Source organism: Aotus nancymaae, unplaced genomic scaffold (assembly GCF_030222135.1).
Source record: "Aotus nancymaae isolate 86718 unplaced genomic scaffold, 86718_ANA_hifiasm-v0.15.2.pri h1tg000053l, whole genome shotgun sequence".
In the NCBI taxonomy this organism is placed as follows: Eukaryota; Metazoa; Chordata; class Mammalia; order Primates; family Aotidae; genus Aotus; species Aotus nancymaae.
The window spans coordinates 17,735,144-17,760,904 of record NW_026988467.1 but is presented as its reverse complement, the minus strand read 5'-3'; the positions used below and the strand labels follow the sequence as shown (position 1 = coordinate 17,760,904).

The 25,761-nt window shown below is 37.6% G+C and overlaps 1 protein-coding gene across 35 annotated transcripts in view; it reads left to right on the top strand.

The window, feature by feature from the left end:
• Positions 1-25,761, top strand: part of EIF4G3 (eukaryotic translation initiation factor 4 gamma 3) — a 377,718-nt gene that overhangs the window by 232,161 nt on the left and 119,796 nt on the right. For 20 of the 35 annotated variants that reach the window (XM_021668354.2, XM_021668350.2, XM_064363408.1 and 17 more), the window contains 2 exons: positions 3,408-3,516; positions 11,267-12,106. In XM_021668354.2, the coding sequence (XP_021524029.1) occupies positions 3,408-3,516; positions 11,267-12,106 (949 nt within the window). Of the gene's footprint in view, positions 1-3,407; positions 3,517-11,266; positions 12,107-12,198; positions 12,336-23,003; positions 25,486-25,761 lie in introns of those variants that run through there. The other 15 variants (XM_064363412.1, XM_021668355.2, XM_021668352.2 and 12 more) reach the window with 2 other exon arrangements.

Genomic DNA, 25,761 nt, shown 5'->3' with positions numbered 1-25,761 from the left:
GTATAACCACCTTTGTACTTATGTATGTGATTAAAATAGAAGACAAAAGAAGGTGACCCCCTTTCTGGGCAAAACAATTTGCCTGTGTAAAGAAGTATGAATTTTAAATTATGCAAAGAAGTATTTAAGAACAGTTTTAGATTCTGTTGCCTGTTTGCCTAAGAGGTAAACCTTATGTTTTTAAAAAACAAATTCCTCCAGTATGTGGGCCCAAGCCTACCATGATTCCTTGAGGTCAGTACTTTAGTATATAAATCTTTGAGTAGATTGTAAAGGAAAATTTATAAGGAATTTTTCTGAAACACTATCAGGAATCTAATATCTTGCCCTCCCTTAAACTCTTTTCACTCTAGTTTGTGAGAAACATTTGATTTTTTTTTTCCCTTCTACCAGTCAGAACCTTGATTTTGCAAAATTTGATGGGGAATCTAGCATTTACATAAATTATGAATTGTTGCAACAGTGTGGGAAGAGTTGCTAAATTGACCTTGTCTAGCTTAATTTCTTTATATGTATCAAAATGCATACAGCGTTCATTGGATGTTGTGTTTTGTGTCACAGTACTTGGTATGTTTCCTGATTTTTCTGACTTACTGATTAGTAAAATAGTTCATGATTATTTATGCTTTGGGATGATAAGGAATTCCTTTTTAATAGACTGTTTATGGTTGAGTTACTTTTTTTTTTTTGAGATGGAATCTCACTCTTGTTGCCCAGACTAGGGTGCAATGGTGCAATCTCAGCTCACTGTAACCCCTACCTCCTGAGGTAAAGCAATTCTCCTGCCTCAGCCTCCTGAGTAGCTGGGATTACAAGCACCTGCCACCACGCCTGTCTAATTTTTGTATTTTTAATAGAATTGAGATTTCACCATGTTGGCCAGGCTGGTCTTGAACTTCTGACCTCAGGTGATCCACCTGCTTTGGCCTCCCAGAGTGCTGGGATTACAGGCGTGAGCCGCGGTGACTGGCCTAGTTGAGTTACTTTTTTAGGAGAGAATAGATGAAATTAAAGGTTGAACTACAATTTGAGAAGACTATCCTAAATTAAAACTAATTCTGAACAAGATTAAAGTATTGAATTCTGGCCGGGTGCAGTGGCTCACACCTGTAATCCCAGCACATTGGGAGGCGGAGGCAGGGAGATCACAAGGTTAGGAGGCCGGTCTGGCCAAAATGGTGAAATCTCGTCTCTACTAAAGTATAAAAAATTACCCAGGCATGGTGATGCGTGTCTGTAGTCTCAGCTACTTAGGAGGCTGAGGCAGGTGAATCACTGGAACCCAGGAGGCGGAGGTTGCAGTGGGCTGAGGTTGTGCCACTGCACTCTAGCTGGCGACAGAGCAGGACTGTGTCTCAAAAAAAAAAGTATTGAATTCTATCTTAATATGTTATGATTTCATTAGTACTGTTAGAGTCTTATAAAATGCTAAAGTTGAAGGAGACTGTAAGATCTTTACTTCTACATTTTATAGCTGTGAAAACTGAGAAATATTTTTCCAGCATTTTGTGGATATATACCTATGTACTGGATACTTGTATTTGGGATTGTAACTTAACAAACATGTTATCTCATTCCTTTCTTATGATTCTTTTACATAGATTCTTTCTAAGGCTTTGTTAATTTTAAAGTGTCCATCTTTTTTATGAATGAAGATATTTTAGATGGAAAAATCGACTCCAGTAGCCTTTTACTGTCTTAAACATCTTACTTTTTCTATGGATATCATTTTGGTGACCTACTTTTAGCAGTTACATTACCCCCCTCCCCACCCTTCTTATTTGGTTATTAATTTCCGAGGCAATTGAAGTAGTTAATATTTTTCTTCCTCTCAGGTAAATGATACAACTTACAGACCTTTTCTGGGAAATGTGGACAACTGCTTAATGAATGCTAAATAACACCGTGTTTGTTCTAGATCTGTTTTCAGCCTGTAGAATTGAAAAATCGGTATTTTTATTTGTAGCTATGAACCTTTCTATTGAACTTCAGTAGTGCATTTTTCCCCACTGAAACTAAGGATTCAGAGTAATTACAGCAGTGCTATTTTCTTTATTCGTTCCTGATTCAAAGTGAAAACAGTAACTCTCCATTTTTTTATATATAGAATTACGATTTTAGTAGTCTTCATTTAGAAGTAATTATGGATATGAACAGTTTGATTGTCTTAATGAATAGGTGAAATGATAGCATTTTCCCTATTTCTATTACTCTGTACAGTCCTTATGTAGTCAAATACAAATTTGATGTTGTACGTTCTGAAAAGCATTGTTACTTAAATGATACCTGTTATCCTGAATTGTATGTGTCCATTTCATTTTATATTCTCTCTTTAAGTGAGACTTACTAACTTGAAAATATTTTTTATCAGCTCTCACTTTTGAGTGTCCCTATCTGCCTACACTCACCCACATCTTAATCTCCCCATCCCTACTCCCCAGGGGGGAAAAAAAAGTAAAAAGAAAACTAGAATTGTGCAGGGAGCTCTACTCTGATAGCACTGATATAATTTGTTGTAGGATATTATAGATAAAAAATGTGACCTTAGATCTCCGAGGAGAGACACTGCTTTGTTTTGTGGCTTTTGTGTAACGCTCAAATCCAGAATGAATACCTGCCTGGAATGTGATGTACAATGAGTGTTCTTGTCCTCTCTGTGTAATTCTGTTCCTTCTAAGTTGAGCAATAGCTGTGATTTTTTTCAACCTACCCTGCTGGGATTTTGATGGGCATTTTTCATTCTAATACAGTGCCTGAGTGAAAATGAGTTTCCTTATCTCTGAAAAACCTGGTATTTTACTCAAGATTTCTGATTCTGAAACTACCATACTTAACCTAGAACCTATAGATATTTTATGGTGAAAGTGCTTTATATACTTTCAGAGTTGCATTTCCCTTGTATGATTACATGGATAAGTAGCAGGAATCATTTTTCAATATTGTTTTCTTGAATCTATAACTGGTTTTCAATCTCATTACATTTTCTGTTTGTCCTGCTTTGCTAGGTAATTTATACATGAAGTTGACCAAATCCTTTTGGCCTTTGGGAGGGTGTTAAATTCCCTGTCACATGTGACATCTATTGTTAGGTTGACAAGTCGGCTAGTCCTTAGAAGGAACAATGGGGAATAAAGTGTACTAATGATTGTTGTGCTGTCTTCTCTTGCTGTGGTTAATGGTAATCATTTCTTTTCCTTCCCCCTTTTCTGCTGCCTCTTTCTTTATCTTCCCTGTCTTCCCATGTACTTTTGAATTTATTAAATTGGACTATATATTTTTTCCTTGCTTCCCTTTTTAATTTTGTGATCTCCCATGCTCTACTGTCTTCCCGACTTGCTTGGGTTCCATGTTGCTAGTTTTTATGTTCGCACGCTCATTATCACCCTTTTTTGTACTTCAAATCCCAGCAGCTGCCCAGCCAGGTCCCCGAGCACAGCCCTGTGGTTTATGGGACTGTGGAGAGCGCTCATCTTGCTGCCAGCACCCCTGTCACTGCAGCTAGCGACCAGAAGCAAGGTTTGTGTATGACTGTTTTCCTCCCTCTTATCTTTAGCCTCTTTTTTATTAATTACATTGCCCTCAACATTCAAGAGTTAAGAGTACAGCATCCAAGTATTAATTTGACACCCACCTTTAAACAAAGCTTTGAGGTGGAAAATTAAAGTGTTCTACCTCTAGTAAACTAAAGTAGGGATGATTGGTAAAATTTTTTCGTACATTTGTCTCTCACTGTCAGTATTTGTATGTATGCAAAAGGTTAGTTGCCTTAAACTGCCTTTTAAAACAAGGTGGGAGGTGGAAGGAGAAATCATAGCATATATTTCTTTACAAGAACAATACACTTTAGTTTATATATTCATCATGTCCTGAGGTATCTTGCTGTTTTTTTAAAAGAAAAAAAGATAAAATGTTTCTTCTTACCGGATTGGGCTTCTATAGCCCCAGTTGGAGATGGAGCTGAGTTCAAATGTCAGCTCCATCATACACTAGTTATTTGGTCTTGATTGAGCCACTGACCTTGTATATCTCAGTTTCTTCACTTACAGAATGGAATAAAGACCTATGTGCCTGACAGGGTTACTGTGGGAATATGCCTAGCACATGGAAAGTGCTTAGTAAATTATAGCCATTAATATTATGCTAAGGAATAGTACACTAAGGTTTCTGCTTCTATTGAACTTGAACATGAAGATGCCAAATGTTTGTTGAAATAAATATTTTGCCTTTTGGAGTATAATAGAAAACTTAAGGGAAATCTCATACCAGAAACTGGGATATCATATTCTTTCCTGCCTAGTTGGATTTTAACTTGACCTTAACTAAAATTGAAAGACAATTCTAAACACAGATGGGGGAACCAAGTAACTTTGACCCTGGTTTATGTTTTAGATTTCTAAAAATGATTGGATATCATATATGGAAGCCATTATCTTCTTACTTTCTTGAATTATTCATTCTTCCAAACCCTTTAATAATTCTGTAGCTCTATCGTTAGTATATGGATTTTCTAAAAATTCTTTTTTTTTTTTTGAGACAGAATCTTGCTCTATCACCCAGGCTGGAGTGCAGTGGTGCAGTCTTGGCTCACTGCAACCTCTTCCTCCTCCTCCTCCTCCTGGGCTCAAGCTATTCTCCTGCCTCAGCCTCCAAGTAGCTGGAATTACAGGTGTGTGCCACTATGCCTGGCTAATTTTTGTATTTTTAGTAGAGACGGGGTTTCACTATGTTGGCCTGGCTGGTCTTGAATTCCTGACCTCAAGTGATTCACCTGCCTTAGCTTCCCAAAGTGCTGGGATTGTAGGTATGAGATACCACACCCAGACTAAAAATTATTCTTTAAAAAATATTTAGGAATGGCTCATAAAGTGGACATATTTAATATTAAAAGTTTTTGGGTAGACTGCAAGTTAGTTAATCACATTATAAACTTTCTGGAAGATGTATTTCTAATGTATGTTTTCAGTGATTTTTTACATCAAACAAAGATTATAATAATATGGTGTTTTATCTATAGAAATTTCATTTTCCCCCTGAGTATTGAGAAGCCTGATACTCTTCAACAGAGACATGTCCTATATTGTATTTGTTATATAAGATAGTTTTAAACCAAAAGATAGTTAGTGATCCCTAATCTGGCATGCTTCAAAAAATTGCACTGTCAAAAACTTTCAGCAACATTCAGAGTTAAAGGAGAATTCATGCATGCTTCAAGCAAATTTTTTAAATAGTAAAGTCATTTACATTGCAGACTTGCAGTTTGTAGACCAAATAGGAAAGAGCACTCTCTACCCTCATTGATAAAGTAGTTTTGAGTCAAAATTCAGAATGTTTTAAATCTTAGTGGAGAGTAATTCTCAGAGTATTTCCCTTCAAAAGTTAACTTGATTACACTTTTGCAAATGTGTAATCCTTCTGCTGGTTAGAATTATGCTAAGCATATCGAATACTTCCCATGCAGAGAGGCCTTAAAATAAATCCTCTGTGCAGACTTTCTCTGTAGCTGTGCCAGGATTTTTAAAAAATTATTACATACTTTGATGATGATAGTTCCGTCCTTCTGGAAGACAGTATTATTGCATTTGCCATTATTTTGCGAAAAATTGGGCTAAAATTTTTAGATTATGAGATCCCTGCATATTTAGGCACAGATTTCTAGACAAGGAATGCAGACTTGATTTCCTCTCAGGTTTTTGTTTTTGTTTTGCTTAGTGGAAATCTGAATAACAACATCAACATATCAAACTGATATATAATATAGGCTGAATTGGAAAGTGTTTAGTTTACCTTGATGAAAAGAAAACCTTGTAGTATTTTATGTACATTTAAGAGGTTATAAATAACTCTCTGGGATTATCATTCCTTTTAGTACCAACTATTCACCAGAAAACGAATTCCCTCCCTCCCTTTCTCCCTCCCTTTCTCCCTCCCTCTTTCCCTCCCTGTTTCCCTCTCTCCCTCTCTTCCTCCCTTCTTCCTTCCTCTCTCACTCTTTCATCGCTCTCTCTTTTTTCTTTCTTGGCTAGTCCAGTAACTTTTCTAATTTTATCCATAGCCTGCCAATATCTAAAATATTATTGTTTTCAGACTTGTTTTTTTTTTAAACTAAATTTACGTAACATTAGAAAGCGTGCACTACTTTTTAGAGAAAATGTTTTTTCTTTACACTGAGGATTTTTTTTTTCTCTTTTCTTCTATTCTGAGACAGGATCTCATTCTGTCACCTAGGATGGAGCGTAGTGACACAATCATCATTCACTGCAGCCTCCACCTCCTGGGCTTCAGCAGTCCTCTAACTTCAGCCTCCTGAGTAGCTGGAACTACAGGCATGAATCACCATGCCCAGCTAATTTTTGTGTTTGTTCGTAGAGGCGAGGTTTTGACAGTACAGGCTGGTCTCAAACTCTTGAGCTCAAGTGACCTGCCTGCTACGGCCTCCCAAGGTGCTGGGATTAAAAATGGGAGCCACCTTGGCCAGCCAAGGGGTTTATAAAAATTTCTGTCTTAACTGTAGATTCCTTCTGAAATTAGTATATAAAAATTGACTTTTTTCAAAGATTGCAGTATTACTCCCAGAAACAATAGTCTCTACCTTTTGCAAATTGTTTTTTTTTTTCTTTCTCAATGGAAATGTCATTACTGAGAGTTGTACTCAGTTATAGAATCTCCTGTTAACTCTAAAGTCTTCCTCCTGCTTGATTGACTTAAGTACTTCTGTTTCCATAAACCTCCCCTTTCCGGCACAAAGTTGGAAGAATGTGAGCTTTGAAAGCTATCTCAGGCTTGAGCACTTGCTATTTATATGACCTCGGGCCTATTGATTGATCTATAAAACCCTCAGTGTCCTCATCTGTAAAATAGGCAAATAATAGTATCTACCACAATGGTGGTTGTGAGAATTAAAAGGGACAATGTATGTATGGTATTTGACCCAGTTCCTGACACATGATAAGTATTTAACAAATGTTAGCTGCTATTATTAAGCTTCTGGTTTCTCAGAGTTTTTAACATGAATAGCTGGAATATTTTCATGAAGGCCAAGGTTCCAGACGAATGTACCATTTTTGCATTTGTTCAGCACTTTATGAAGACATAGGGAATACTTTCCATTGGTTTGTAGAGAGAACAGCTGTTGAATGAATTCAAATTTTTGCTTGTTATTGATGGTACACAGCTGAAAGGATTGCTGTTTCCTAAGTGAGAAAGAACATTGAATGCATTGTATTGAGGATATGGTGTAGATAATTCAACAAGAGTTAGTTGGTGCCTTAGTCTTAATCTTAGTGACTGTTGAAAGCACCTAGTGTGTTCAGTGAATGGTATTCTGTTGTAATTCAACCATTCATAGAAGTGTTGTGCATTTGGGACTCTGTTGGCATTTAGACCTATTCTTTGTCAAGGGAGACTGTACCTCAAATTGCAGGATGCTCAGCATTCCTTCCTCTGCCTATTAAATGGCAATAGCATCTTCTCAGTCATTGAAAGACTTGTGACAACCAAAAGATACACCTGTCTTGGTCATTGATTCCACCACCATATGAGAATAAAAAGGAGCAATTTTTTTCTTCTTGTAAATATGACACTCATTATGGAAACTACAGATAAGCAACATGGAGTTATATATGTCTGATTACTCAGAGCCATTATTAATAAACTGACTTTCCCCTGTGCACATATGTTAGTACTGAGTATTTTTTAGGTTTCCAAATTGGGTTCTACATACAGTTTTTGTGCCCCACTTAAAAAAAAAAAATTCTTGCCAGGTGCGGTGGCTCATGCCTGTAATCTAAGCACTTTGGGAGGACAAGGCAGGAGGATTGCTAGAGTTCAAGACCAGACTGAGTAACATAGCGAGACGCCCATCTCTACAAAAAATAAAAAAAATTAGCCAGGTATGGTGGCTCGTACCTGTGGTCTCAGATACTCAGGAGGCTGAGGTAAGAGGATTGCTTGAGCCTGGGAGATGGAGCTTGCAGTGAGCTGAGATCACACCACTGTACTCTAGCCTGGGCAACAGAGCAAGACTCTGTCTCAGAAACAGAACAAAACATATCTTTTATTATAGACAACTTTCCATATCATTAAACACTCTTTTTAAAACCTATTTTAAATATTGTATAGTATACCATTATATGCTCAGGCCATCATTTCTTTAAACATTCTTTATTGTTGAACATTTAGTTGATTTCTTTTTTTCCCCTTTTTTTTCTTATAAATAGTGTTGCCTTAAATATTCTAGACATCTATTTTTGCTAACTCTTTCATGATTATTAGGAAAAAGTCTTAAAGCTGGAATTCTTACAAATTCCTAAAGATGGCCAAACTCTTTATAGTAGATGTCTTTAGAGGGATAAAATAAGTGTTTTTTTAAAATTTAAATCTGTGTTTTCAGCTTTCACTTTAATAAGTGGGTTAAAGGACTTTTTTTTTAAATGTGGAACTCATAATTGTTTTGTTTTGTTTTGTTTTGTTTGACTATCTCAGAGAGTAGAGTCTCACTCTACTCTCTGTCACTCAGGGTGAAGTACAGTGGTGCAATGACAGCTCACTGCAGCCTCAACCTCCCAGGCTCAGATGTTCCTCTCACCTCAGCCTCCTTAGTAGCTGGGACCATGAATGCATACCACCACGCCCAGCTTGTAGAAATGAGGTCTCACTACATTGCCTAGGTTTGTCTCAAACTCCTTGGCTCAAGTGATTCTCCCACCCTGGCCTCCCAAATTGCTGGGATTTACAGGCATGAGCTCACTGTACTTGGCCTAAGTTTTTCAATACTAGATTTTTCTGAAGAGTGTATAGAAGTTTATTAGTCATAGGTCTACTTTGTTTGATTTTTTTACTATCAGAAATTGTTTCTCAACATTAATAATTAAATTGACATACTCTTATTTGATATTTAATGTGAGAATTTCTCTCTCTCTCCCTCTCTCCCTCTCTCCCTCTCCCTTTCTCCCCCTCTCTCCCTCTCCCTTCCCCCTTACTTCTCCCCTCTTCCCTCTCTCCCCTTCCTTGTCCCCTCTTTTCCTTTCCCTTTTCCATTTTGAGATAGCATCTCGCTCTGTTGCCCAGGTTGGAGTGCAGTGGCATGATTACAGGTTGCTGCAGCCTCAACCTCCTGGACTCAAACGATCCTTCTATCTTGGCCTCCCAAGTAGCTGGGTCTACAGGTCTGCACCACTTTGCCTGGCTAATTTTTTTTTATTTTTTATGGACACAAGCTCTCACTATGTTGCCAAGGCTTATTGCAAATTCCTAAGCTCAAGAGATCCTCCCATCTCTGCTTCCTAAAGTGCTAGGATTACAGACATGAGCCGCCACACCCTGCCCTATTTTTAAATTTACTGCATCTAGGTTTTAATCAGTGGTCATAAAGGGTGTTATTCTGAAATAAAGACATATTTTTCTGAAATATTTTTGTCCGTTGCCCTATCAACTTAGTCTGAGGGATTTGGCAGTGAGAGCCTACTGAACCTATTTCATCCTATTGTAACTAAGAAAAGTCCAATTTTAGAAGCACCAGCTTCTGTGCCTATAAATAAAAGTATATTTTAAGGCTAAAAGTGTTGTTACAGTGAATGAATTAAGAATATCTTAATGGTAGTATTTACTACCTATTTATCTGATAAACAATGCATATTTGCTTTCACATAATTAATTACAGTTTATTGTAAAGACTCACTTTCATTGATGCATAAAAAATTCTGACAGAGGAAGTAAAGACTCAGTTTAGGTTGTCTTTTAGTAGTGCTTGAACCTTTTGTTGTCATTTGATAAACATACTCCTGAGTATTTGTTTTTCCGTAGAGTCCGTTTATTGTGCTAAGGAAGCACAAGGCTGGAAGCCAGTCTAAACCTCCTTTGGTTTCCTCCATTCAGGGATGAATCACATGTATCATTTTATGTTGAATTTATTAATAAAAATATGGAAATTGTTAATTACCCTCATTATGGCCAGCTTCTCTTTTGGTCTTATTCTCTCTGTATATACACAGATGCATTTTTGTATATCAAACTATTTCATACTATGAAATACTAGTATTTTCATATTATAAATTATGTATGTTGTGTTTTTTTCCATTGGATTTATTTGTATATTAACTTTGTTTTCTCCTTAATGAATTATTTTATGTATAAAGACACAAGATAAATTTTCTTATTTTTATTTTGTTTAGAAACAGGGTCTCATTCTGTCACCCAGGCTACGATGCAGTGATGTAGTTATAGCTCAGTGCAGCCTCAAACTTCTGGGTTCAAGTGATCCTCCCACCTTAGCCTTTTGAGTAGTTGGGTTTATAGGCATGTGCCACCAAGCCTACCAATTTCAATTTTCATACCTTACATTATTTCTGGTTATATACTTCTATTCAGAAATGAAGGCTAAATTAATTTATAAGCTGATTTTTATCTGTTACTGAGAAAACTTGATTTCACTGATAATAAATTCCATTAAATAAAATATGATGCTTTATCTAAAAGTTTTTATACAAGTAATTTTTAAAGTAAAAATTATCAGCCAGGCGCGGTGGCTCACACCTGTAATTCCAGCACTTTGAGGGGGCCAAGGCAGGCTGATCATGAACTCAGGAGATTGAGATCATCCTGGCTAACAGCTGGGCATGGTGGTGTGAGCCTGTATTCCCAGCTACGCGGGAGGCTGAAGCAGGAGAATTGCTTGAACCAGGAGGCAGAGGTTGCAGTAAGCCAAGTTGGTGCCACTGCACTCCAGTGTTTGCAGCAGAGCGAGACTCTGTCTCAAAACAAAAAAGAAAAATGGTCTCTTCAACTACAAAAATATATAGAAAGAAAATAACATCAGTCTCTTTATAGTAATTTAATTTTTAATTGTTTGCCCTTGTACTGTTCTGTTAGTATATATACTCTATCTTTGGAAAAAAAATTTTTTAGGGAACAAGAGATGGTAGAAATGAAGGTCTTCCTACTTTAAAGAAAAGCCTCACTGCCAAATCAAGAATGGTTTAGCCTCAGTTTTGATGAGCTTTTCACTTGTGTTCTTGATATAATTGTTTGGTGACTAGATTCCTTTTCTTACTCCAAAATAGACTTTATGTATTGGATACCAAGTAAATAGTAGGTTTAAGTAAAAAATAAAAAAAAAACACAGTGTTTTTGGCATACCAAAATGAGTCTAACATATTGGTCTCTATTCTGCTGCCTGTAATTTAGGGTAAGAGATTGAAAGAAGTGGCCCAAGCAATGTATACTCTCTGATCCAAGAATTATTCTTAAAAATTATTTTTTTCTTCCCCAGAGGAGAAGCCAAAACCAGATCCAGTGTTAAAGTCTCCTTCCCCAGTCCTTAGGCTAGTCCTCAGTGGAGAGAAGAAAGAACAAGAAGGCCAGACATCTGAAGCTACTGCAGTAGTATCCATACCAGAGCTTCCTCTGCCTCCATTACCTACCACTGTTTCTTCTATTGCTCGAAGTACAATTGCTTCCCCCGCCTCTTCTACTCTTAGTAGCCAACCAATATTCACCACTGCTGTAGATGACAGATGTGAACTCTCATCCTCAAGAGAAGACACAATTCCTATATCCAGCCTCACATCTTGCACAGAAACATCAGACCCTTTACCAACAGGTGAAAATGATGATGATATATGCAAGAAACCCTGTAGTGTAGCACCTAATGATATTCCACTGATTTCTAGTACTAACCTAATTAATGAAATAAATGGAGTTAATGAAAAATTACCAGCCACAGAGAGCATTGTGGAAATAGCAAAGCAGGAAGTATTGCCATTGACTCTTGAATTTGAGATTCTCGAAAATCCCCCAGAAGAAATGAAACTGGAGTGTATCCCAGCTTCCATCACCCCTTCCACAGTTCCTTCCTTTCCTCCAACTCCTCCAACTCCTCCAGCTTCTCCTCCTCCCACTCCAGTCATTGTTCCTGCTGCCGCCACTACTGTTAGTTCTCCAAGTGCTGCCATCACAGTCCAGAGAGTCCTAGAGGAGGACGAGAGCATAAGAACTTGCCTTAGTGAAGATGCAAAAGAGATTCAAAACAAAACAGAGGTAGAAGCAGATGGGCAAACAGAAGATATTTTGGATTTTCAGAACTTAAATTCAAGAAAGAGCCCTGTGTCAGGTAAGCCATTCTACCATTAATCTCATGCTTGCTAAACGTAAAGAGGCGGTGTTTGAGTTATTTTTTAATTGGCTACTTTCCTTGACTTCCAGAAACATCGAATGAATGCTGAAATCCCTAGTCTGGTTTCTTCAGTGGTGTGTTTGTGTTTTAGTACAACCTGCAAAAGAGTTACTCCATTGTCTAAAAATGCAAATGTGAATTTCCAAATATACAAAATGCCTCCAAGGTATATGTCACAAAACATGCTGGGTTTTGTTGTTGTTGTTGCTATAGCCTCATTTTTGTGAATCAGTTTCTCAATGCTTAATTTTGCTGCTTTGGGGCTAGAAAACAATCAAAACCAGGATGGTCTATAGTCCCTAATTCTGTTTTCCTAGAATTTTAAAACCCAGTCAGTCCTAAACTTAAAGCAGCTCCTGTATGCATGCCCTGTTTTTAAATCTTAGATGTAGGAAGATAGCAATCAGAACATCAAAGGTTTATAACTGTTTTTGAAAATACAATGCTCTTGTTGATTCATTTGCAGGTAAGCTTAATGTTCTCTCCCTTTGCCTTTTGAAACAGTTTTATTTTTGTATACTTTTTTACATGGTCATTAATATTCTTGGAGTATTATATTCTTCCCAGTTTAAATTATTTCTTTTTAATGTAGCATCACCTGGGACCTTAGGAACTAATCATTGGGTTATTGTAAGTTTAATCAAAAGTTATCTGAAGCTTCTCAGCTCTTCTAAGATCAGTTAGCCCATAGGAATATTGAAGTTTTGGCTTTGAACAAGTCAGCACAGCCTATCTATCTTCTGCAACATTGCTCTCTGTTATACAATTTTTTTTTCTTTGTGTAGGCATTAAGCAATGCTTATGTAAATTGGGCTCTTTGATAAATGAGTGCTCCTTCAGCAGTTGATCCTTGACATGCAGTGAATAGATTTTGGTCACCAACATCCTCAGTATTTTTGTGTATTTTGAGGTGTGTAATAAGGAAACTTGACAAACCCAAAACCTGGTCCCCACTTTTGAGATGTAGCTTTTCTACCCAGCTCAGTTCTTGAGACAGTTTCCTCATCAGTATCTGTAAGAGGTGTCTGGCCCCTTGGAACTGTAGAACATCTTGTTCAACACCATGAGCCAGAGCAGAAAAGGAAACAAATGCAAGGCAATTGGAACCGTGAGAAATTTGTCATAAATCTTTGTAAATTACCTGTTTCCTCAACTATCTGGCCTCCATTGACATCAGTATTCATAGTGCCATCACTGTTTTAGGAACCTTCTTCCTTGGTGGAGAGATAACCTTAGACCTTTTTTTGTCAGTTGCCCTTTAGAAAAACAATATTGGTTTTGGTATGGCTACAGGTAAATGCCCTCCAAAGAACACCTGTTTGTTGGAGAACAGTAATTTGTTTGATACTTGGTTGTTCATTTTCATTTCTAATGATATGATAGTTAGAAAAATGAGAGAAACTAATGAACAGAAATGTTTTTAAAATGTAAAAACAAATAAAGAAAAACAAAACAATCATAGGAAATATAAGTTGAAGATACAAACCACACCTCAAATTGAAGTAAGTGTAAAGTGAAAAGACTATCCATCAAAATCATATTTCATTCATTTCTGACATTTATTCTTTTTTTTTTAAAGCAGTTTGCCACTTAAATGGCCTGATATTGCAAGACAGTGCCCAGGGATAGATGGGCAAACAGAATTTTGTTTTAAATAGTGTTCGTACCATGGTACATTTGTTTGAAATGCAGATACTCTCAATATTAGTATTGTGAACACCAGCACCTTAATCAAAAGAGTATAGATACTTCAGTGGTAATCCAGAGGACACCTAGAAAAGAATTGTCTTTTTCACGACTTGGAATAACGTAGAAGTTTGTGATGTTGGGAGGTAAAGTTTCTTGGCATTTTTCTAGTCTCATGATTTTTTAACCTATGTGTTTAAGGGAACTAGAAGTTTTATAATTTCCTTTTACATATTACAGTCTTCAAAATTCAACAGTAAATGAACTTCAACAACCCCTGCAACTCTAGCATTTTTAAAATTATAAAGCCTCAGAAGCATTTTTGACCCATTCGTTTTTGTCCCAGTATTTTTTAATGGTTTTGTCACAAAAGTTAACCGTGAAAATTAAAATTACCTCCAGTCTTTAAGTATATCCACCTGATGTGGTCATATGCTTAATGACTACAATTTATTTGTACTTATTTAATATTCACTTATTTTACATTGTTTATTCATAGAAGTTAATAAATCATAACAGCTGTTTGTTTTGCATATGAGTCTTTTGTTGGTGACTTTTGAGAATAGTTTTTACTTGTCTGTGCTTGAGGATGAAACACCTCAAAGCTGGCTTCAGAAACCTAATACATAAATAACATTTATACTCAGTTGGCATAGAGATATGTTGGTTAAAGCAGTAAAGTCATAACATAAGGGATATGGTATCTTCTTTTAGATCTGCTGCAAAACATTTTGTTCTAACTATTCTAGGTCATATTTCTAAGTGGATAAAAATGCATGAGTTGAGGCTGGGCGTGTGGCTCATGCCTGTAATCCCAGCACTTTGGGAGGCTGAGGAGGGTGGATCATCTGAGTTCAGGAGTTTGGGACCATCCTGGCCAACATGGTGAAACCCTGTCTCTCCTAATGTACAAAAATTAGCTGGGCATGGTGGTGCGCCTGTAATCCCGGCTAATCGGGAGGCTGAGGTGGGAGAATTGCTTGAACCTGGGAGGTGGATGCTGCAGTGAGCCAAGATCATGCCACTGGACTACAGTCTAGGCAACAGAGCGAGACCCTGTCTCAAAAAAAGAAAAAAAAGCATCAGTTGCTTTCGGATTGAAGAACAAGCTCTGTGAAATAAGAATTTATTTCTTATTTGGTGTGTATATCACACCAAATTATTTCTTATTTCTTATTTCTTATTTGGTGTGTATATCACACCAAATTATTTCTTATTTCTTATTGGTGTGTATATATCTTCAGTTTACTGTGAAAATCCTAAGTTATTGGCCACACTTTTAATTTCTCCATCCCTTCAATAATTAAATGCATAAAACTAGGTATTATTTGGATGATTTATTGAAGTCTTGGGAATTTTTATTTTTTATTCTGTATATCTGGTGGGAGGGAAAAGAGTGTTTTGAACTTGTGGAAAAGCACTCCCCAATCATCATCCAAGAGTTCATTTTCTACAATTTTAGGAATGTATATGATGTATACTATGTAACACTAACTTTCCCATTTTTTAAAAGAATTGTGACTTGTCTTTTATTTTATTATTCTTTATTATCTATATCAGATATAAAACCATTATTTAAAATTTTTTAGGCGGAGAGGTTTCTAATTTTTCTATTTACTTTGTGTTGGGTTTTTTTTTTTTTTTTTTTTTTTGGCTCTTGCTCATAGTACAGTTTTGCATGTGTGTTTTGTAAGTTTATTTTATGAACTTATCCAGATAAATTTTCCTGGATGTAGATTGATGGCAAGTTCTCCTAAAGCAGATTTGTATTTACTTTATCTGCTGGATAAAGTTGTAAAGCTACAATTGTGTCCCAAAGTCTGAGGACAGCCATACCCTGTGGCATGAATACTAATTTTCAGGGTAACAGCAGTCTCCTCTCCACCCAGTTGAAACAACATCCTTTTTCATCATCACTGTGTTGGTTCAGTGGTTTATTCCTTCTCTTTCTCTCTTTTTAAAGCTATTTTTTTTTACTGAGTATGCCACCCATTTAGGAGTCTCAGAGCTTTATGTGAGCATCTCAGTTCCAAGTTCCCACTTTAAAGGGATCCAAGATCTCTCTTTTCTTATGGGTGTTAAAAATATAAATTTCTTGCTTATAGAGACTGGCACACCGTCCTACACCCCCAGGAATGTAAGGATGGCATCAGCCACTGACCATGTTTAAGTGACTTCCAGTAGTTTACCTTATATTCTCATAAGCACAGCTAAGGAAGTAGAAGGGTTTCCAGATTCTATAGGATACAAGATGGGAAGTTCATTTCTCAAATGGAGATATGACTGTGTGTTTTGGTAATGTTAACAAAATACTGATCTGTGTTGCCAATCAAGTTGCTGCTTTCTCTTTTAGTTTAGACTTATTGAAGTATAAAGGGAGCTTACTTTAGTGCAAGAAAAGTATTTTAATAACAACATTTTATTCTCAACTGTGAGAGTATTGAGAGTACTTTTAAAGAAATATAACATAGCAAACATAAAACCACAGATATAAAAGTGTATCAGTTTTGCTAGGTTAAACTAAAAATCACTAAGTTTTTAAATAATGAAATTTATTCTCACCTTTGCTCAACTTACATATTCTAAGACATATTTGAAATATCTCTGAAAGATTTAGTTGCTGGAGCCAAAAGTAGATCGCTGGTGGTTTGAGTGTCCCATAGGCCCAATCACTCTACTACTGTGTATGTATCCTTATAATTTAGCTTCTACAGAAATGTGTTCTGGAAACATGGAAACAGGACTCCTTACACATTCCTGGTTCTTTGTCATCCACCAAAACCAGCAGAGTGATCCTTAAAGCAAGGACTCTTGGCTTCAGTTTCAGAGGCTTGAGTCTGAGTGATCCTTAGGGATAAATAAAGGTTTTCTCCACCTTGTTTGTAAACTGTTTCCAACAAAGCTGCCTAAAAGGTATGTTTCTGCCATACCATTCCTACTTTCTTGTTACTCTCCACAGCAAACTCTTCAGCATTCCTTGGAAAATACTAATGCTCGTCAAATTCTGTCCTAAATTTATATGATGAAGAATGAGCCCAGACATCTGTTAGTTGAGCCTCCTGGCAATTCCCTTACATAGTTCCTCCTTACCTCTTTATGTGGGCTAGATCTCCCCATTTTTTTTAACAGCAGTTCATGTCTTTGCAACATGAACCCTAAAGTCTCAGTCATTGGATATTAACTTAGTTCTACATCTCCATGAATAGATATACTTTGTTCAACATGTAGTTCTCTTTTCCCCACACTTAGTAACTAATCCTCCTCTACCACAAAGAACTATTGTACTGACCTACTTCCAGACAGGGTAATTCAGTCAGCATAGAGGTTTGCTCCCTCAGCCTAAAGAAAACCTCTTCAGGAAAACCTAGTCTTACTTAAAGCTTTCCCTTTCTCTCATATCCATCATTTACCTTGCACACAGTAGCCTTGAGAACTTTTCCTCGTTGCCTTTGAAAAGGTAATTTTCCATGTTCCTAACACAAAGAAATGATAAACATTTGAGGTGATGGATACCCCAGTAACCCTGATTTGGTCATTACACATCATGTGCTTTTATCAGAATAACACACGTATCTCACAAATATGTACAACTATTATGTATCCTTAAAAATTAAGAATTAAAAAATAAAAGCACAAGTATGCCAAAATAAGGAAGATAAGTGTAGTAAGACTTTATTAAGAAAAATAATTTTCCCTGCTAATGCATAAAAATGCCCAAAATACATTTCCTTCAATGTATTTCTCTTTTTCATTTTCTATTACTGTATTAAAGTACTTGGTAATTTAGTTGCAATCATAATAAAAGTTATTGAGTATTTTTTTGTTTCCAAAGCCTTTCCTGGGCATTTCAAACATTATTCTTGTGATTTAAACGGTTATTTCTGGGACATAGTTATTTCTGTTTTACTGATGACAAAAATAAGCCTTATAGTGGTAAATCAGCTTTCACAGGCTCTCAGGAGAATTACAACCCCTTTCTTTACATCATATTTCTATTAATCTTTCAGAGATGATATTTCAATACAAAGTTACCTCAGGATTTGACGATTATACTTTATGCTTATGACCTAGGTTCAAAGTGAAATGTGAAAGCCCACCTGTTTAAACCACAGTAGCTAGTAAAGGCCCACTAATGTGTCAGTCATTATTCCATGCACTTGAGATTTGTGAATGAATAATACAAAGATCCCTGCCCTAGTGATATACTAGAAAGTTTTTATTAAGTTCTATAAAAATAATAAAACAGGGTGAGGAATGCCGAGGAGCAGCAGGTTGTAGTATTTAAATAACATGATCAGAGTCATAGGCCTCAGTAGGAGGTGAAGATTAGAGCAAAGAGGGAGGAGGATTATTTGAGCTACCCTCTACAAAATCTGTGATTTTCTTCTTTTTCCTTTTGAAAAATCTACCTATCTAAACCCTTGAATCAGTACTATAACTCCTACTTTGTCTACTAAACTCCAGTAGGCAGAGCACTACTGGAAAAGATCACACTGTTGTAAGTGGTGTGAGTGCAACTACTGATTCACACTTTCTACCCCAATCATTATTTTTATGATTTTTCTGTTGGAATCCTGTACTCTGCCCACTGCTCTTCACCTATAGCACATGACCTCATCTCCTCCTTCATTGAGAACATTGAGGACACTGGGTATGCATTTTTTTTAACTTTCTGCCCACGGTTACTAACCTGGTTATATTGAAACCTTTGTCAAGCCCTCTTAGTTGTCCCTTAAAGTCTTGTATGTATTCACTGCCTCCTACCAACTTCTTATGTCTGTAAACATGCCGATACATCTCTCGTGCCAGAGATGCTCTCTGAGTCCCACATACCCATTTAGCTGCCACTTAAATGGTATTTTTTTCTTCTGACCCAAACTGTTTGAGAGTATTTCTTCTACTATTCTTTTCACTGTTCAACTAATATAATCTGATTTATGCTCCTTATATGCCAGTTGAATCTACCTCAGCTGGGTCATCAGTAGCCATAAGTTTATCTTCCTAGTCTTTTTGCCTCATTTTACCACTATTGGTCTCTCTCTCAGGTTGAGCATAATTTATATGCAGTAATATTCACCCTTGTTAGCTAGCATTAATTTTTTGAGATTTGACTACCACATAAAGCCATGCAATCTCAACAGTCAAAATATAAAACAGTTCCATCAGCTGGCGTGGTGGCCCAGGCCTGTAATCCCCACACTTTGGGAGGCCAAAGTGGTATTTTCAAATTTTTATCTCTATCCCAACTCCTCCTCTAAACTTCAGTCTTAAATTTTCAGTTATCTGACAAATATCTCCACTTGGAAATCTCAGAGTCATCTTAAATTCAGTATATCCAATACTAAACCAGTCACCTCTTCATCTAAGCCTATTATTTCACCTTAGGTTATAGCACTGGCATTAATTAAAATAAAACCCTGAAACCACTATTGGTGAACTTCCCCTTTGAGTTCCCTTTTCTCCCATCCGGTCATTTCACAAGGTGCCCTGGTTTTATCTAATATATTTGTGACATTTCTTTCCTCCTCTCCATTTCCTTCTTCCCCTGCCTTATCCCTGCACTTACGTGTGGGTGCTTGTGATTTCTGTGGCCCCAGTTTTGCCCCCACTTCAAATGGTTCTCCCCCAGATAGCCAAAATCATCTTTTAAAAATACAGATCTAGCTTTGTCACTCCTCTTTCACGTTTTTGTTTAAGCCCTTCAGGATGCTGGGAAGGATTGGGGGGAAATATCCACCAAGATAAACCTTAAGCTTCTCAAATTTTACTACAAGGTTTTCTGGTATCCATGTCCTCTCATACCTCTGCATCGTCAGCTACAATAATTCATCAGTGTTTTAGAAGCCTGCAGATTATTTCAAAGGCCCCATATAGTAGGAGTCTTCTGAGTATACAGGCATACTTCATTTTATTGCACTTTATTGTGCTTTCACTGATTTTTTTTTTTTTTTTTTAACAAATTGAAGGTTTGTTGAAACTCTGTTGAGCAGGTCTGTTAATGCCATTTTCCAACAGCATGTGCTCATTTCCTGTCTCTGTCACATTTTGGTAATTCTCTCAATATTTCACATATTTCATTATATGTATTATAGCGATCTGTGATCACTGATCTTTACCGTTACTATTGTAATTGTTTTGGAGCACCACGAACCATGTAAGACAGGAAACTTGATGGAGAAATATGTATGTTCTGACTATTCCACCCATCGGCAATTCTTCCATCTCTCTCCCTCTCCTTGGGCCTTCTTGTTTCCTGAGCTACGACAATATTGAAATTAGGGTATTAACCCTGCATTGGCTTCTAAGTGTTCAAGTAAAAGGAAGAGTCATACATCTCCTGCTTGAAATTAAAAGCTAGAAAATATTAAGCTTAGTGAGGAATATATGTTGAAAGCTGAGATAGACTGAAAGCTAGGCCTATTCAGACAAGATTCAAATTGTGAATGCAAAATGGAAAAGTTCTTGAAGGAAGTTTAAAGTGCTACTCCAGTGAACACACAAGTGATACAAAAGCAAAATAGCATTTTTGCTGACATGGAGAAAGTTTCACTGGTCTGGATAGAACATCACTCCAGCCACAACATTCCCTTAAGCCAAAGCCTCATCCAAAACAATGCCCTAAGTCCCTTCAATTCTGTGAAGACTGAGTGAGGTGGGAAGCTGCAGAAGAAAAGTTTGAAGCTAGCAGAACTTGGTTCATGAGATTTGAGAAAAGATGTCTTCATAACATCAAAGTGCAAGGTGGGAGCAGCAGGTGCTGACAGAAAAGCCACAGCAAGTTATCCAGATGATCTAGCTAAGATAATTGATGATAGTGGCTACACTAAATTACACATTTTCAGCATTTGTTGAAAATCAAGAGATACTGATATTGTAGATGAAACCGCCTTATGTTAGAAGAAGATGCCTTTTTTTTTTAGACAGAGTCTTGCTCTGTCACCAGGCTGGAGTACAGTGGTGTGATCTTGGCTCATTGCAACCTCTGCCTCGAGGGTTCAAGTGATTCTCCTGCCTCAGCCTCCCAAGTAGCTGGGACTACGAGCACTTGCCACCATGCCCAGCTAATTTTTGAATTTTTAGTAGAGACGGGGTTTCACCATGTTGGCCAGGATGGTCTCGATCTCTTGATCTCATGATCCACTGGCCTTGGCCTCCCAGAGTGCTGGAATTATAGGCATGAGCCACTGAGCCCAGCCCCATCTAGCACTTTCACAGTGAAAGAGGATCAGTCAATACCTGGCATTAAAACTACAAAAGACAGGCTGACTCTTGTTAGGGGCTTGTGTAGCTGGTGACTTCAATTTGAAGCCAGTGCTCATTTACCACGTGGAAAGTCCTAAGGCCCTTAAGAATTCTGCTAAATCTATTTTTCTTATGCTCTATGAATGGAGCCATAAATCCTGGATGATGACACATCTATTTGCAGCATGGCTTACTGACTCTAGAAGGCGTACTGTAGAGACCTACTGCCCAGACAGCAAGATTCCTTTCAAAGTATTACTGCACCTTGGCAAGATACCTGGTCACCTGAGATCAAGGAGTAATTTTGGCCGGGCGCGGTGGCTCAAGCCTGTAATCCCAGCACTTTGGGAGGCTGAGGCGGGTGGATCACGAAGTCAGGAGATCGTAGACCATCCTGGTCAACATGGTGAAACCCCGTCTCTACTAATACAAAAAATTAGCTGGGCACAGTGGCGCGTGCCTGTAATCCCAGCTACTCAGGAGGCTGAGGCAGGAGAATTGCCTGAACCCAGGAGGCGGAGGTTGCGGTGAGCCGAGATCGCGCCATTGCACTCCAGCCTGGGTATCAAGAGCGAAACTCCGTCTCAAAAAAAAAAAAAAAAAGTAGTAATTTTGACTTTCAAGCCTTATTATTTAATAAGTACATTTTGTATGGGTACAGCTGCCATAGATAATGATTCCTCTGATGGATCTGGGTAAACTAAATTAAAAAGCTCCTGGAAATCTGATATGTTTGTGACATTGTTCCCTCTTCATTTCCTTCTTTCCCTGCCTTAGTTAGTCCTGTACTTAGGTGTGGATGCTTGTCATTTCCCTGGTTCCAGTTTTGTACCTACTTCAAGTTTGTTCTCCACCAGATAGCCAAAGTAATTTCAGCATTCTAGTTGCCATTGAAAACATTTGGGAATGAAGTGGTTGCACGCCTGTACTCCTGGCTACTCAGGAGGCTGAGGTGGGATGATTGTTTGAGCTCAGAAGTTCAAAGTCAGCCTGCAGGAAAGAGGGGACACCTTAGCAAGATTCCTGTCTCTTAAAAAAAAATTGTGATTAATGGATTGAGGAGGTTAATATATCAACATTAATAAGCATTTGGAAGAAGTTGATTCTAACCTTCATTGATAACTTTGGAGGGGCTCAAGGCTTCAGTAGAAGAAGTAATTGCAGATGTGGTAGAAACAGCAAGAGAACTAGAATTAGAAGTGGAGCCTGGCTAGGCATGGTAGCATGCACCTATATACAGCATTTGGGAGGCTGAGGCAGGAGGATTGCTTGAGGCCAGGAGCTTGAGACTAGCCTGAGCAACATAGTGAGACCCTAGCTCTAAGAAAACAAAAACCGGTGGCTCACGCCTGTAATCCCAGCACTTTGGGAGGCCGAGGCGGGCGGATCACTAGGTCAAGAGATCGAGACCATCCTGGTCAACATGGTGAAACCCCGTCTCTACTAAAAATACAAAAAATTAGCTGGGCATGGTGGCGCGTGCCTGTAATCCCAGCTACTCAGGAGGCTGGGGCAGGAGAATTGCCTGAACCCGGGAGGCGGAGGTTGCGGTGAGCCGAGATCGCACCATTGCACTCCAGCCTGGGTAACAAGAGCGAAACTCCATCTCCAAAAAAAAAAAAAAAACACAGAACTGAAGCCTGGAACTACGTCTCAGTTACTGCAATCTCGTGATAAAACATGAATGGATAGTAGTTGCTGCTTAATGGGTAAGCAAAGAAAATGGTTTATTGAGTTGGAATCTATTCCTGGTGAGGATGCTGTGAACATTATAGACATAACAACAAAGGATTTAGAATATCACACAAACTTAGTTGATAAAACAGTGAGAGTATGAGAGAATTGACTCCAATTTTGAAAGAAGTTCTGTGGGTAAAATGCTGTCACATAGTATCACCTGATACAGAGAAATCTTTCATGAAAGGAACAGTCAAGCATTGCAGCAGACTTCATTGTCATCTTATTTTAAGAAATAGCCACAACTACTCTCATCCTTCAGCAATCACCATCCTGATGAGGCAGCAGCCATCAACATCAAGGTAAGACCCTCTACCAACAAAAAGATTATACTTTGCTGTGAGCTGAGACGATCGTTAGTATTTTTTACCAATAAAGTATTATTTAATTCAGGTATATACATTTTTTTTTAGACATAATGCTATTACACAGTTAATAGCTACAGTTTAGTGGAAACATAACTTTTATATGTACCGGGAAATCAAAAATTTGTGACTCACTTTATTGCAGTGGTCTGGAAACAAACCCACAATATCTTCAAAGTATGCCTATATAGTCATAGGCTCTGAATTTAATTTTTCATGTATTTGATTGAACACTGGCAGTAAAATTTAGTGGTAAGATCAAAGCAACAGAATCAAACACTCTTGAGTCTTAGCCTTTCTCCTTGTCTGTCTGACTTTGGCTGAGTTTCCTAACCTCTTTGTGTCTGTTTCTTATTTAGAAAATGAAGATAATCATAGTATTTACCTTATAGAATTGTAGTAAAGATAAGATGTGATGTATGTGAAGTACTTAGCACAACATCTGATACATATCAAGCACTCTGTATGTTGAATAATATTGATACTTCTATTTTCAGCTTGTATTAAGAGCCCAGGTGTTTCCTTTGAACTCTACTAACACACAGAAGAGTTGGATATCATGATCTTTGCCCTGAGGAATTTATCTTCCAGAGAAAGGAAGCTCAAGAAGTTGATACCTTCTGAAATGTTTTTAATAAAATCTGGGAAATGAGATGGTGGAAAATTCCTTAGGCTAGGCCTTTTGCATGTATAATGTTGATTAAAGGTTTTTGTACCCGTTATGTCATTTATCTTCACAGTAGACACATCTCAAGGTGACCTCTGCTGTGTTTGGTAAAGGAGAAGGCCTACTTAGGACAGGAGGAAAATCTGCAATTGAGTTGACGATGGTAATACCATCTTTGAAGGAAATCTTTGAAGGACAATTTGCAATTGAGTTGACAACGGTAATACCATCATTAACTTCCTGCTTTGGCAGGAGTGGAAAATTAGAAAGAAAGGCAAAGAGAAAATTCAGAAAAATGGGAGAAAAATCAATAAGGCATCCATAAAGTCATAACAACCTGAATCAGTTTATCAGCTGAGCTGATGCATGAATAAACAAAATGTGATATATACACACCATTGAATATTAGGCCAAGATAAGGAATGATGTTCACATAGTGCACAATGGGTGAACCTCAAAAACATTATGCTACGTGAAAAAAGTCACAAAAGACCACATTTTATGTGATAATCCATAGGAGCAGAAAATAAGTAGTTCATTCCAGGGGTTGGGGAGAGAGGGGAGTAGGGAGGCAGTGCTAATGCATACCGAGTGTCTTTCTGGGGTGATGAAAATGTTCTAAAATTAGATAGTGGTAATGGTCACAGAACTGTGGATATACCACAAACCATTAAATTGTATAGTTTTAAAAGGCGAATTCTATGATATGCAAATTATATGTCAACAAATATTATATAAAAAAAGAAAAATGAGTATGATACGGTGGTGTCACCAGCATTTATATAAGGATTTGCGTAGGGAAGTTATAGCTTATAAACTATAAGCTTGTTGAAATTTACTGAGGAAGTAAATTTCAACAAGAACACCACAATTCACAGTATCAGAAGTACAGGAATATTTGTGTACAGCTAAAAATTATATCATCTTTTGACACATTATGCTATTGTTCTATAAATAAGTTTATACAACAATTACTTGTATGCATAGTTCATGAATTAAAACTGTATTGTTTTTATTCTGTCTTATGACTTTACTACTAATTATATTTTACCTCAGTTTGAGAGGGTGTTCTCAGCTTGGTATTGAATATGCTACCTATAAAGTTCAAGACCAGCCTGGGCAACATACGTATGTTGTCTCTATAAAAAATAAAAAATTAGCCAGGCATGGTGGTGTGTGCCTGTAGTCCTAGCTACTCTGGAGCCTGAGGTGGGAGGATTGCTTGAGCCTTTGAGATTGAGACTGCACTGAGCCATGTTCACAACACTGCACTCCAGTCTGGATGACAGAGTGAGACCCTGTATTTTAAAAAAATTTGAAAACCACTTGTAGCAGTCATTCTAGAGGCATTGCTTGTTGTTACAAATGTGAAATATCCAGTTGGGTCAGGAAAGTGGAGTGGTTCTTCGTGATCAGAACATAAGGGATCTGCGTTTTAGAAGTAGTGATTATGCTTTTTCTTTGTTTATAACTTGGTCACTGTATGTTTTTGGCCCAATTCAACCACCCTCTGTAAGTCTTCCTTCAACTCCTACCTGATACCCTTCTGGATCTGTCTTTTCTTTCCAGCTATCCAACCATTCATTGTATTCACTGTTCAATCCCCTTTTTTCTTTTTTTTTTTTGAGACAGTCTTGCTCTGTCACCCAGGCTAGAGTGCAGTCGGACAATTTCAGCTCACTGCAGCCTCCACCTCTTGGGTTCAAGCAGTTCTCTTGCCTCGGCCTCACAGAGTTCTGGGATTACAGGTGTGAGCCACAGGGCCTGGCCTCAGTCCCCATTTCTTTTCACGCCATTGTACAGACTGTCATTATCTTACACCTCAGCTATTGCAACTCTGCTTTCAGACTTATCTGGAAAAGTGCATATTTCCCAGAAAACTTTTCCAAAGAAAA